The sequence below is a fragment of the Lepidochelys olivacea genome (genome assembly GCF_965140295.1).
Source record: "Lepidochelys olivacea isolate rLepOli2 genome assembly, chromosome: 1".
Lineage (NCBI taxonomy): Eukaryota > Metazoa > Chordata > Testudines > Cheloniidae > Lepidochelys > Lepidochelys olivacea.
This window is the reverse complement of record NC_140411.1, coordinates 340,444,481-340,459,055: the sequence shown is the minus strand read 5'-3', so window position 1 is coordinate 340,459,055 and position 14,575 is coordinate 340,444,481. Positions and strand designations below refer to the sequence as shown.

The 14,575-nt window shown below is 42.2% G+C and overlaps 1 protein-coding gene across 4 annotated transcripts in view; it reads right to left on the bottom strand.

Annotated features, from left to right (window-relative positions):
• UPF2 (UPF2 regulator of nonsense mediated mRNA decay) overlaps window positions 1-14,575 on the bottom strand; it is a gene marked incomplete at its 3' end in the record, with an annotated part of 133,945 nt that overhangs the window by 26,810 nt on the left and 92,560 nt on the right. For all 4 annotated transcript variants that reach the window (XM_084623474.1, XM_084623475.1, XM_084623476.1 and 1 more), the window contains one exon: window positions 13,941-14,108. In XM_084623474.1, the coding sequence (XP_084479600.1) occupies window positions 13,941-14,108 (168 nt within the window). The remainder of the gene's footprint in view (window positions 1-13,940; window positions 14,109-14,575) is intronic.

Genomic DNA, 14,575 nt, shown 5'->3' with positions numbered 1-14,575 from the left:
TGATTTAGTTGGTGTTGGTCCTGCTTTGAGCAGGGGATTGGACTAGATGACCTCCTGAGGTCTCTTCCAACCTTAATATTCTATGATTCTAAAACCTTTGCATTTTCTCTGGGTAGCTAACAAAAGGTAAAGTTTTGTCACTCACTATTGTATTAAATCCATTATCCAATCTGTTAAATCAACATATGTACTTCACAAGAGCAAAAATGTATTGAAAACATTTATTAAATCACAATTTGTATAGGAACCAAGGCACATTTGGACATTCTCCTGGTACAAGCTGGACTGTTCAATGCTTTATTTCTCAGTAGAATATCAGTACTGTGAAAATACATAAAAGCAATACTATGAAAAGGTGGCATATGACTGGCTGATAAAGGTTTCCATTGTGTGGATATCTGGTAAAATCATATAGATCTTGTGCTAGATTCAGATTCATCATTGTTGGTACAGGAAGGTAAAAGCTGCACCTCCCAGTGACATCAAGACTTTCTGCCATTCAAAGGGATTAAACCACATGTTTCCACCACTAATAGTCCTTGGTTGTTACACAGGAGAAGAGCAGTTTGTATATCCCACCAAGATTACACAGGAAATCCTTCCAACAGAGGGATTTACTAAGTCATTGCACAAGTATTCTCATGGTTTGCACTTTCCATTTTATGAACGTTGCTTGCCCAGTATTGCCCCCTTGTTGGCGAGAAGATTACATCAACATATGCAGCAGCTATCTCTTCCCCAATGAACTTTCTGCCACTCGGGACCTTGCATGCTGGTTTATGCCTGCAGAACCTGGTATAAACCAGAGGTGAACCTCGTCCCTTGTATCCAAGTTCCTCTCCCCCAAGGTATAATGGCTGTGATTTCCAAAGGAGCCTAAGGGAATCAGATGACATAACTCCCCTAAGATTCTTTCAAAATCCCAGTGTAGTCACCCCGCTCCAGCCATGAAGGGGTTAAAACAGCCCTGCAGAGGGCTGCAGCTGGGGAAAAGGGGCCAAGCTAGGCTCACTGGGGAAGCAGCCACAGCTGTGGACAGCTTAATTAGGGCCCAGCTGGCCCTTGTAAGAGGGCTGGGGGTCAGGAGCTGGGAAAGTCTCATTTTAGCCTGAGAGTGGGAAGGGCTAGCTGCCTGGGAGCAAGGTACCTGAACTGGAGCAAAGTGCTGGGGAAGGGCAAAGGGAGCTGGGGAGCTCCAGCCTGGTAAACCCCCAGGCTGCAGGCCTTGGTAAAGGCCCAGAAAGGTACTGGGGCTGAAGAGGGGCAGCCTGGAAATAGGCAGAGGCAGCTGGTCCTACCCCTTGCCTGCGATGAGTGGCCTTTACAGACTGCAGTCTGCCCCAGTGAGCAGGGGCTAGATGATGACTGGCAGTAGCCACTGAGGCAAGGTGGGGATAGAGGGTTGGAGGTTCCCCTGGGAGGGGAGATCCAGACTGTCGGGATACTGCTGGGGCAGAACCCCAGGGTAAAGGGCACTGGGGTCTGGGAGGGACATGGGGTCAGCAGTAGGCGAGACACCGGCCTGCAGAGGGCGCTCCATATGCTGGGAAAAAGACAGCCAGCAGGAGGCGCTGCATTGGTGAGTCGTCACCTTGTTACACCCAGCCACTATGCCCAGACGGAGAAAATATTATGGAAACTTTAAAAACCAAACAGAAATAATTTTTAAACGTTTTCATTCAAAGTGGAAACACTAGCCTTCAGAAAAGCCTGTTGATCCTAAAGTCTGTGAGCACACCTGGGAAAAAGTCACTTGTCCTGCTAAAAGCATCCCTATGTCCACCCTAACTAAAATGGATAATTGACTGTTAGAAAAACGTGTTAAGATAAGCAACTGCAATTGAATAGGAATTATTTTAAAGCCTTTTGCTTGCTTTTGCCAATCTGAGGTCTGTTTTCATGGGAATGGAAATGAATGGCAGCCAAGTTGCAAGATTTCTTGTCACTTACATTAACAAAACTTGCAATGCAAAAAGGTATAGTATCATTGCCTTGTACAGTGGAGAGGCACGGTAAAAGCAAAGTTCTCATAGTAAATCCACTGTATTTAATGCAGTAAAACAGAATTACTGTGAAATCTCATAGTACCTATCACACAGCAACTCTGTTCTGGCTGCAGGTCAGTGTTGTGCGCGGGAAATCATTCTGTTGCCAGTGAGTACTCAGGCAGCTACAACATTTGAAAAACAGTTAATTTATGGAGGAAAAGTCAACCAACTGTTGGTTGCAACAGTTAAGACAAGCTATTACAAACCTGGGAAAGAACTGAAACATCTTTGTGTGACACTGTAAACTATAAGCTCATTTAGATGGGAGAGGAAAAAAAGGAAAAAGTGTTTTGAATAAAACAAGAAAACAGTGTAGGGATTACCAAGAATTCTGGATGACAAGTTCGAATTTTAAGAGCCTCTTAAGTTAACAGATATAAGAGAAAAGCAACCAAGGAAAACAGAAAAAAGATGAAATCTCTATAGACATCCAGAGGAAAAATATAGACTCGAGCCATGTCAGCTTCAAACGAACTAAACAGATTCACAGATATCAGTAATGAGTACTACCCAGATAGTTAACTAGCAAACCTATTGGCAGTGTCTAAGGCTACAAATCACTTACTAACGCAAGGGCCTAGTGGTGGCACAGTCTTAATACACAGGAAATCTGGGTTTTGCTTCTTGTCCCATTCTCCGAGTTAAATCAGGCTAGCAGGGTGCTCAGAATAAATGGGAAGGGAATATGAAATTTAGATGGTGAAATGAAGCAAGAAGGATTCTGGAAGGCTGTAAAGTGGTGATGAACAACTTATGAGACGAGTTAAACTCAGAGGTAGGCAGGCACATTGATCAACCAGAGCCCTGATCCATCAAAAACTTCAAGGCCCTTCAGACAGACAGCTCCTTCTAGGTCCCATATCTCCCCAAAAGACTAACATGCACCCTCCCTGCCCAGGAGGGTGCATGTTAGTCTTTTGGGGGAGATATGCTACAGATTGCTACTCTTCTGCTCTTATGGTACACTAATGGCTGATGCTTCACTAATGGCAAAGTCTTCCTGGACATTGGGATCTGGGCCCAGCATTTGGAGATGTTGTGCATCCTAATAATCCAGTATTAATCCCACTACTGGAAGGAGGAACAAAACGTACTATCACCATCAAGGAGTGTTTTGTTATGTAGAAAAATAAAATTCCAGTTACCAAGACTAGCCTCTTCTGCAGCTCAGATAAGATAAACAGAGTTCAAACCAGATCTACAGAACTACAGAGATTAAGCTCACATGGTGATGAGATGGTGGGACATTACTACTACAGTTTACTTCAAATAATCTTAAATAAAACTGAAGGAAAAACCATACAATTTTTTTTGCAAATTGTTGTCCTCATTAATCACATGTAATTGCACAACCCCAGATGGTTTCCCTCGGTGGAAACACAATAGGTGAACAGTTTCTATGCTAGAGTTGGACTCTATACTTACTCTGTAATGGCTAATGCTGATTGTTAAGTTTAGTAGTTGGGAACCTAATTTACTGGAAAGACACGTTTGTCTGTGGCAGGGCTGATCAACTGAATTAATCTACTAAAAAAACCTATTTTAAAATAATATGTATATAATATACATTACTTGTGTCAAAAGGCATAAAATACATACAGCAATATTTTGATAGCAGTCTTGATATCTATTAAAGACTTCCCTCACTTCAAAAATCAGTGTATATTCTACTCACACAGGTTTAAAATTCACTTAGTACTGTATGAAGGAACACAATTATTTTCTTTTCAACTCCACCTCTTCTCTTCTTATTTTTCTTTTAAAACTGACTGCTAGGGTATGTTTTTTCTGAACACAAATTTGTAGACAAAGAAGTCTTTCATTTACTCAATGACCAAAGTATTCTATAAGGCAACATATTTTACATTTCTAGAACCACCAAAAAGAGTTTTGCCAGGAAGAGCCTACTCCCAAAAGCAAATATTGAGGGTGGTGGTAGGGAAGATTCAGAACAAGATCAGCTTTCTTTTTCAAACCACAAAATGCCAGCACCATTTTCCTCTCACACATACTATGATGCTCCCAAAAAACTTAATATTTTACAAAATTCCCAGCTAAATTATCCTGAAACAGTTGAAAAGAGGTCATAATGAAGAGTTTCCCAAGATCTCTGATTGGTTCATTAATTGCTACAGTTAAAGCTTTGAAAAAAAAAAATCTAGAAATTTAAACTTAATACGCAACTCCCAAGAAAAAAGAATTCAAGAAAATGCTTTTTACATGAATGACAAGGAAATAAAAAAAGTAAACTGTTACTGTTACTACTAAACCCAGATACGTACATGCACACACAAGTAACTCTTATTCTTTACTAAAAGTAATTCAAAATGTAAAGCACAAGTCAACCCATTGACATGAAAACAGAATTCTCAAGTTTGGAATTAGACTTGTGATCACAGAAGTTGGTATATAAAACCTTTTATCAGTTAACAGATAGGAGTTTATTGATCACTTTTCATACTCAATAGCACAAATACTATGATGTATATATTTGGGAGTTAAATGTTTGATTAAATAAAACAGACACCATGATCAGCTCCTGCATGAATGTACACACAAAAAAGTAAAGTTAATATACAAGTATCTGTTTCCCCCCACTAGCACTATAAAAATATACTACTACCATTCCAAGCAACATAACTAGTTCAAGAAAAGAGGTCCCAAAATACTGTAAAGGGAAATAAAAGGGAAGTGGTATAAAGTAATTTTTTAAATCTACACACGAAATTGTGGCCTCTCTCGCCTCTCAGAAAAGATTTAACAGATGCTAAAAGTGATGTCTCATATGAATAATATCTCATAACTTCTACAAAAACTCCTATACATTAGTCAGATCATGGCTTTAAGGAACACTGTGTATTTTATGATGTGTTTTCCTTTTATTGTGCGTCCTCACTTAATAAATCATAAGATTCAGTAATTTGCAATGTGTCTCCAAGTCTATGCAAGTTAAAGGGTTTCTACAGTATTTGCCTGAACCATTTTTCTGTCCCTTAAATAACTTGGACTCAATTGTTTCAATTAAAATATTTTTCTCTAAGACCATATTTCCCAAACCACAAAAGCCTCAGTCTGTGCAGAATGTGTAATGAAATGCTAAACTGCATCATACTGTTCAGTCAGTAGGTGGTGCTGTGTGTAAAATACCTTATTTAAGCTAAACTCTGCCATATCTGGCAGAGCATTAAAGGATCTTATGATAAACACATCTAGTGTGTATAAACAAGCTGTGTAGCCAGTCCATCTCTGATACAGGAGTACAGGACATAATGTCAGGAGTAAATTAAGAAAAGAATCAGAAGGAGAACAACAACAAAAGGTTGAAGGATCTCATGTCATTCTTCAAAGCCCCAGAGAATTTCAGCTTTGACAAATCTTCAGAATGGACAGACTGGAAGCAGTATTTTACAAAATTTCAAATGGCAAACAAACTCCACAAAGAAACTGGAGATATACCTGTATCTTCTCTAATTTATGCTAGGGGAAGCAAGCAGAGCATATTTTTAAATCCTTTGACTTTCCTGAAGACAGTCACGAAGATGGCTATCAAAGGGTTCTGGCTATGTTTGATGGATACTTTCTATCCCAAAGAAATATGGTTTATGAGAGAGCATGTTTTCATCAAAGAATTAAAAAAACCAGGAAAAAAAACGGTGAATGTTTTAGAAGAGTTCTGGACACATTGGCTGAAAATTGTGATTTTGGGAACGCAGTATCAGAGACAGTCTGGTTATTGGGTCAACAGATAAAAATCTTTCCAGCAGCTAAAGTTGGAGAGATTTAACCCTAGCCAGAGCTATACAGATACAAAGCAGTCACAATTAGTCAAAGCGACAAAAGGGCAGGAGCAATTTGAAAAACCTGAAGCTAGCTTAGAAGCTGACAGACACTTGACTGTTAAAAGTCATTATTATAAAACTCCTGAGGCAAGGAGAGTGAGAACTAACAGGAGGGACAAATTCCAGCCTACATGCACAAGGTATGGAAATAGTCATATCCCAAGAGATGATGCATGTCCAGCCAGAGGCGCACGTTGTAATATTACATTAACGAAATATGGATTTTGCAGCTCTCTGCCACACCAAAGGATTCAGGGAGTTGACTCATATTACAGACAACTAAAACCCATTGTTTCTGGGATCTAACACTTGTGATGACATAGAGCCTGGCTGGAGAATGAAACTGAATATTCATGGCATGACTGACTTCAAAACTGACACAGGAACTAAAAGTCACAGTCATCTCAGAAGGGACTGAAGCTTTGTCTATACTGGAACTTCACTGGCAAAACTTTTGTTGTTCAGAGGTGTCAAAAAAACCACACCCCTGAATGACAAAAGTTTTACCAACAAAAAGTGCTGGTGTGAACATTCTGCCAACAAAGCTGCTGCCACTCGGAGGAGGAGGAAGCTTTCTGTCAGCAGGAGAGCTCTCTCCTGCCACAACCAACAGCTACATTGAGCACCTTTAAGCAGCGCGGCTGTAGCAGCACAGCTGTGTCGCTAAAAGGTGCATAGTGTAGACAAAGCCTTATAATTGCCATCAATCCCTCCCAGAGCTGAAATCACCTAACAGAGCTGTGACTAGCCCTGGAGGTATTCTGAACTAAATGGGCCTGTTTACCACAGAAAACTTACAAAGACAAAAGCTATGCATTCCGAGTACATGTGATCAAAGACTAACAACTTTCTCAGCTGCAGTGTAGCAGCCAGATGGGCCTACTGAGAAAGATGGAAGAACTCGATGGAGGATTTGATATTGGACTTTTGAAAGGAGATCTGGTACAAATCAACTTAAGAAAATGCTGAACCATAGAATGTACAAAAACCTCTATCAGAGGGACCTTTGAATAGATAACCTGCAGATTTATACAGATTCAGAGGGTATCATTACCTGGTCATCGTGGACTACATTTCCAGGTATACAGAAATAATGTACTTGAAAGACACAACATGTCACAGTGTTATCAAGAAACTGAAGTGCACTTTTGCTCACTTCGGTATTCCAGAACAACTAGTGACAGACAACAGACCACAGTTCAAAGCATCAGAATTAAAGTCATTCCAAATGAAATATGGTTTTTGGTCATATTACTAGCAGCCCACATTACAAGAGAATGGATTGGCTGAGAGAACTGTACAGACAGACAACAAAAATCCTATAGCAGGAAGATCTGTTCCTTGCTCTTCTGCATTATAGATCAACACCAAAAGCAGCTATTGGATATAGTTCAGCACAACTTCTGATGGGAAGACAACTCAGAAAAGACAGTTACCTTTTTCTGTAACTGGTGTTCTTCGAGATGTGTTGCTCGTGTCCATTCAGCTTAGGGTTTGTGTGCACTCGCCACATGCACCAGTGCCAGAAGTTTTTTCCCTCAGCAGTATCCATAGGGGACCGGCTCCGGTGCCTCCTGGAGTGGCGCGCATATGCTGCGGTATATAGGGCACTGCCGGTTCTCACCCCCTCAGTTCCTTCTTGCCAGAAACTCTGACAGCGGGGAAGGAGGGTGGCTTGTGGAATGGACATCAGCAACACATCTCGAACACCAATTACAGAAAAAGGTAACTATCTTTTCTTCTTCAAGTGCTTGCTCATGTCCATTCAAGTTAGGTAACTCCCAAGCAGTACCCCTTGGAGATGGGTAGGAGTTCACGGACATGTAGATTGCAACACAGCTCTGCTGAACCCAGCATCATCTCTGGCCTGCTGAGCGATGGCATAGAGGGCTGTGAACGGGTGCACTGAGGATGATGTCGTGGCTAGACAGATGTCCTGGATTGGGAAGTATGTCAGGAAGGCTGCCGAAGATGCCTGTGCGCTGGTTGAGTGGGCTCTGATGATCGGCAGCAGAGGGACTCCCACCAACTCATAGTAGGTGTGAATGCAAGAGGTGATCCAGTTAGAAATCCTCTGCGTGGACACCGGGAGGCCCTTCATTCTATCAGCTGTAGAGATGAAAAGCTAAATCGACCTACGGAAAGGCTTTGTCCGATCTAGGTAGAAAGCCAGGGCCCTTCTTATGTCCAAAGCGTGAAGGCACCTCTCATCATCAGTCTCATAGGGCTTGGGGCAGAAGACTGGAAGGAAGATGTCCTGGCTCACATGGAAAGTAGCCACTACCTTGGGAAGGAAGGCTGGGTGGGGCCGGAGCTGGACTACGTCCTTATAGAAGACCGTGTACGGCGGTTCTGAGGTCAGGGCTCGCAGCTCGGAGACTCGCCTCGCTGACATCACCGCCACCAGGAAAGCTACCTTCCACGATAGGTGAGACAGGGAGCACGAGGCCAAAGGTTCAAAGGGCGGGCCCATGAGTCTGGGCAGAGCCAGGTGAGATTCCACTGAGGGACTGAACTTGTGGAAAAAGTCTCTCAAGACCTCTGAGGAAACTGACCGTCATGTCATGTGAGAACACCGTCTGCCCCTGGATTGGAGAATGAAAAGCAGAAATGGCCGCCAGGTGCACCGATAGAGGAGTGTGCCAGGCCCTGGTTTCTCAAATGAAGCAGGCAGTCTAAGACGGACTGCACCAAAGAACGCGAAGGGGAGATTCCCGCTGGGCGACCAAACGGGGCGAACCTCGTCCACTCTGCCAGATAAGTCTGTCTAGTCGACGGCTTTCTACTCTTGAGGAGGACCTTCTGGACTCCTTCCGAACAGGCCCATTCCTCAGGATTCAGCAACAACCACACCATAAGATGGAGGGACGCAAGGTTGGGATGCAAGAGTCGACCGTGATCCTGTGACAGGAGGTCTGGTCGGTTCGGCAGAGGCCATGGAGGGATCGCCAACAGGCTTGATAGCGTCCCGCACCAGTGCTGGCGAGGCCACACGGGGATGATCGTGATAACCTGAGCCTTGTCTCTCTTGATTTTCTCTAGGACCTTGCTGATGAGTGGAATCAGAGGGAACCACTGCTGTTCAGTATACTAGAACATGATTAACAATCTATGGAAAGAATAATATATATATATTACCACAGTTTAGTAATGATAAATAAGTGGAAACTAACGTGATGCTAATAAGAGGAAACATTAAGACTTACCACTTCTGTAGAATCAGATTCAAATCCAGTTCAAAGTGAAAATTAAGTTAGTGGTCTCATCCTGGTACCTTAGCAGTAATTTAACCAAGTCACAAAACCACAAAAGTTTGCCATGGCTGGCTATCCTGGCTGAGTCAAGGATACAGAGGCATTGAAGATGAGGACTTAGGTTGATTGGAAAGCAGATTGCACAGTACCTCCCTTGTCTGCCTGGTTCCAGCCACTACTATCACTCATTTTCACCATCACTAGATGCCCCCCAAAATGTAAAAGGTATTTTTAAAAAGCCATGACATACCTGTATAAAAAAAGCATCTTCAGCAAATACTAGGCACTTTTTTGTGCATTGTACGTATTACTTATCCAGGAATGCTCAAATATATGCACTATATATCTAAGTAACCAGACAATTAGGTAAGGACAACTGCATGACTTGGGATGCTTAGAGGAAAATGGCACCAAAAAGCCAAATGCCGCCAGCACCAAGGAAGAGTTAGGTTTTTTGTTTTATAAAAAGAGTTTCCATTTTCAATGGTTTTAAACTCACAGCAGAATTTTCCCCTATACTTGCCTCAAACAGAATCAAAAAGAGACTTTTTAGAAATCACTGATTTCTGAGTTGAACAAATTCAGCTAGAATAGCAGCTCTTTCAAAAACCTAAAATAGCAAACACTGCAACTTGATCTGAAACTGAAAGTCTGTTTTCAGGAAATTCTGCGGAAGCTGTGGCGTCCTGAAGTTCCTAAGATCTTCCTTCCTTCCCTCATTCATTCATTCATGCAAGACTGATTAAGAAGACATTCTCTATTTTGAACAGAGTGGAAAATGTTTTTCCCCCACGTAAAGGAATCTAAGGGAAAACAAGCATGGTTAAAAGGTACTGAGAGTCAGAACTGTGCTTAGAGAAGAAAACAGAGTGGTGAAGAGTACTGGCAAATTCCAGATAGCTGCCCGAGGAGCCGTGTGTGTCACCATCCTGAACTTTTCTACTTTGACAAAGATATTGAGAATCCTGAGATCTAGGATTGGTGTTCATCTGCCCCTCTTTCTGGGAACCAGGAAGGATTTGGAATAAAATCCTTTCCCTCCATACTGTGTGGAAACTAGTTCCACAATTCCTTTGTGGAGAAATGACAGAACCTCTTGCCTCAGGGGAGACTTGTGAGATGGATCCCTGAAAATGGACAGGGCTGAAAATGAATGGAGTATCCCAATGTTAGAACCTCCACAACCCATCCATTGGAAGTAATCTGCTCTCATGAGCTGCAGAAATGGGAGACAGGTTTCGACCTACAAAAAGGTGGGAGAGGATGTGGGTAGGATGCTGCAGCATCAGATCTAGAATGTGGAAATGTTTGTAACCCTCAACCAAGGCGTCAAAATGAATGCTTGGCTGATAAGAACAGGTAAGTTGTCTGGAACCTAGATTTCTTTTTTAGGAGAGTCTGATGATCTGTTATAGGTAGAAAACAGACGGACAAGATCTCTGGGATGTCTGTGACCTACTGAATCTATTCTTATTTGCCAATGTAAAAATCCCTAGTGGGCGGAGAGTCACCTTGAATTCTTGAGAGAACATAAGGACTATCAGTTGTTCAGTGAGTCCACAGAAGTCCATCAAATGGAAGATCTTCTACCATGTTTCCATCATCTTAATTCCTGAGGATTACAACCATGAGGCTAGACACGACAGCTGCTGTGGAGATGAAGCGAGCTGCTGTATCGAATGTGTCAAGAGAGGCTAGCAAAGTTGTTTCTTATAAAGAGCTGTCCTTCAATAATAATGGATTGAAAATGTTCCCTTTGTTCCTGTGGGAGATGCTCATTAAAAGAATTAAACTTGCTACATGTGACATGGTTGTAGTTAGCAAGAATCCCCTGGTAATTTCGGAATTTCAGAGTAGCAGAGGAGTAGCCCTTGTGACCAAAAATGTCCAAGCGCTTTTAGTCTTTGTTATGTGGGGCAGTTCTCAAACGATGTTGCCTGTTGGATTCATTCACCACATCTACAACCAAAGAGATGGGGCAGGGTGTGAAAACAAAAACTCTGAACGCCAAGCCAGAACACAACACTTGTCATCTGCTCTCTTAGAAGACAAGAGGAGCAGTGGCCAGGGTTTAGCAAATTGTCTTCGAAACTCCAATAAGGCCTCATTTGAAGGTAAAGGCACTCATCTGGATTCTGTGTATGAATAATATCCAACAGCCTATGCTGGGTCTCCTGGATTTCTTCTAATGGCATTTGCAGAGTATCACCCATTCTCGTCATCAAGTTCTGAAACTTTGAAATCATCTACAGTAGGTGGAAGGGGTAACAGCCTCATCTGGAGGGGATGATGAAGTATTAATCTGAAGGGTAACCTCCTCATCAGTTCTTTGTTCTTGTTCTTTCAACAATTTTTCTCATGACTGGGATTGATGTGCTGGGGGGATGGGGGGGACGGACACATGACAGGAGAGCGTTGTCTGTGGGATTCCGAGAGTTCAGTGCATTGGAGAACTGCTGACAGTAAGCTGTTCAAGGATCTCAATATGGCCATTGGGGAGGGCCAGAGATACCAAGAAAGATGAGGAACAGTTTGAGACTGCCTGTGTTTTGAAGTGTTCCTCAAGGAGACAGATTCATGGGAATCAGACCTGGGTTGATAATCAAAGGAGCCTTGTATGGAAATCTGGGAGTCAGAAGAGCTGTCTTCTGCATAGTCCAGAAGGGGGATAGACAAGGGTGGAGTACTAGGAAGTGTGTCTGTCCACATGGGTACCAGGGAACCACTAGCAATTGTTGATTGATTGAACGATAGATATCAATAACCAGTGGTTATTGATAATGTACTGGAGATAATTCTGGCTGTGATACTGGAAGTCTTGCTGAACTCAACAAGAGGGCACTCAGGTTCATCAGAGATGAATAAACTTCTGGAAAATCAAAACTGCTTCAGTACTAAGTGAATCTGTGCAGAAACTAGATGAGTCTCAGATGTAGGAGGTGCAGAGTGCAGATGTGGTGCAGAGTGCACTGTCAGCTGAATGACTGATCTGAGTACCGAAGCAGCAGCAGAGGTCTCAGATAGTACCATCTTTCTCAATACAGAATTTTTAGAGTCTCAGATACCTCAATCATATTTCAGTTACACCAAGGTACGTTTTGGTACCAGGTGATGGGTACCGTGGGTTTTAGAGGTACTTGAGAATTTCAGAGTAGAGGGAACCCTGGTACTGGGACCACTTGGAACCTTCACCTGGAGGTTTTTGGTACAGCTGGTCTCTCAGGGCCAGGTTCTTTTTGAGGAGATTTAGATAGCCTTTTGGCTGGAGACTTCACACTGTCCGTGCTGCAGATCTCTCCCGCACAGGTCTGGAAGGTAATCAAGGTGCAGAGGTTGGTGGGGAACTGTGGTCACTTCAAAACTGCTGTCGGAGGGTCTGAGGTAGAGGATTATTATTGTGATGTAGGATGGACAGAGGATTCAATCATAAGGAGACAAAACTTTATCTCCCTGTCTTTCCTGAAACATCCTTTGAATCCTGAGCAAACCTTACACTTTGATTGCATTTGAGTACCCCCTAAACAGCGGATACAGTGCGAGTGGCCATCACTAACTCGGAAGGACTCCCGGCAAGTGAGGCAAAATTTGAATCCTGCGGATTTAGGTATGCCCAAAGGAAAAGCAAAAGAAAGCTCCTTCAGCAAGGTGGGTTCTCACCTGAAGGGAGTGTGGGGAAGGGGAGAGGCTAAAAGCCTAAGTTTATAGGGAAAAAAAACAACAAAACTAAACAAATATAAAACATATACAAACCTAAACTAATATAGGTAAATTAACGACCAAGAGCAAGTGAAGTAAGTGGCTGCACAAGTGGGCACCACTAGATCCTCCGCCTTACGCCAAGGAAGTTGAGAAGAAATGGAGTGTGGTTTGTCAGCCGCAGCCCTATACATCCTTGGTATGGGTCATGAGGATACCTAGGATGTATACCTACCGCTGCAGAAAATCTCTGATCGAAGGTGCATAGGATGCATGCGTACCTCAAGTGGAGCAGCCATAGGGACATTATTCAAGGAAGTGCATATAAGTGTGTATTATTTTGTCTACATTTGTGTTTCTTGTACTATTAAATAAAGAGCAATGGTCTCTTAGAATCTTGTGCTATGTCTTTATGCTTATACTATCAATATGCCCCTGAAGAAGAAAATGGTAAAAGTGCCCACATGGCTGGACTTCTAGGAGAGGACATGCTTAAGCTCCCAGGAAGTTTAAAAGGTCAGCACTGGTCCCTAGTGATTAGGCAGTTGAACTGCAGTGCCTCAGCTCTCAGAAGAGGGTGCTAGACAGAGGATTTACACCCTGAAAGCATGCTCAGGAATGCCAAGCCGGGGCAGTGCCTGGACTTGCGTTTAGATTCTGGAGGCTTACAGCACCTGGGGCCTAATGAGATGGATCTCATCAGCAGTCTGGTGAGTGTGCAAGAGTGGGATAGATCTGCGACAATCCCTTGAGTATATTACTCCTGTTGCTGATGTTAATCATGCTGTCTTTCCAAGTTCCAGTGGCATCTTATAACGCCATGGATTCAAATTCCCAGCTGCCAGTTAAACTGCGCCTGTACTTTGTATACATAACAAACATTGCTCAGCATCTCTCTTTGGTCTAATTAGAGAACTTAATATAAAAACAAATAAAGGTATAAAGTGGTCCTCTCCGACTCCTAGTAAGAATTTAGAATTCCAGGGAGTTCCCATCAACAGAACAGAGGACTGCATCCCACTGTAAGAAATAAAGATGAAGAAACCAAACTCTTTAAGTTATGACAAAGGAAAATGTTTACTTACATCCATATAATCCCTTACCTGCTGTTTGTTGCCTTTTCGAGTTAACATGACAAATGGCATTGTGTCTCCCAACTCTGATTCTCCTTCCCCACTACCCAAAGGTGGACCCTTCTTTAGCTGACTCTTGAGATGCAGAGGAATAGCAACATCCAGCTGATGAACTTTCACAGATTCTCCACTCCGTTGCTAAAGAGAAAGGGGATGCAAAATGCTCTAGGCAATCAAATTCTGAAAATATGAAAGCTTTGTTGTTTTCACAATTCATTTTTCATAAAAAATGTAAATTACCTTCTAAAATAACAGAGCTATATACATGTGTACAGTCTCATTAAAATGTATTGTTTCCTTCCGAGTTGCTACACTTCTTACCCTCTTATATTCATTACGTAGAATTGAGAACATTGCAGAATGTTAATTTAGAAAACAACAACAAGGAAATATACTCAATTTTAAGGGATTTGTGAATGATTTTTTAAATTAAAGAAACAATTCAACTAAAATTGGATATAGTAAGATTAGTAATTCTGGATTCAGATTTTTTTGTAATATTCCCGTTACTCTATTCTTGATACAGTGCTTGCAACAGATTACCAAATTATTCTCCAGATGTCATTTGTTTTGTTTTTATTTTAGCCATTGATATGCTATGTAAA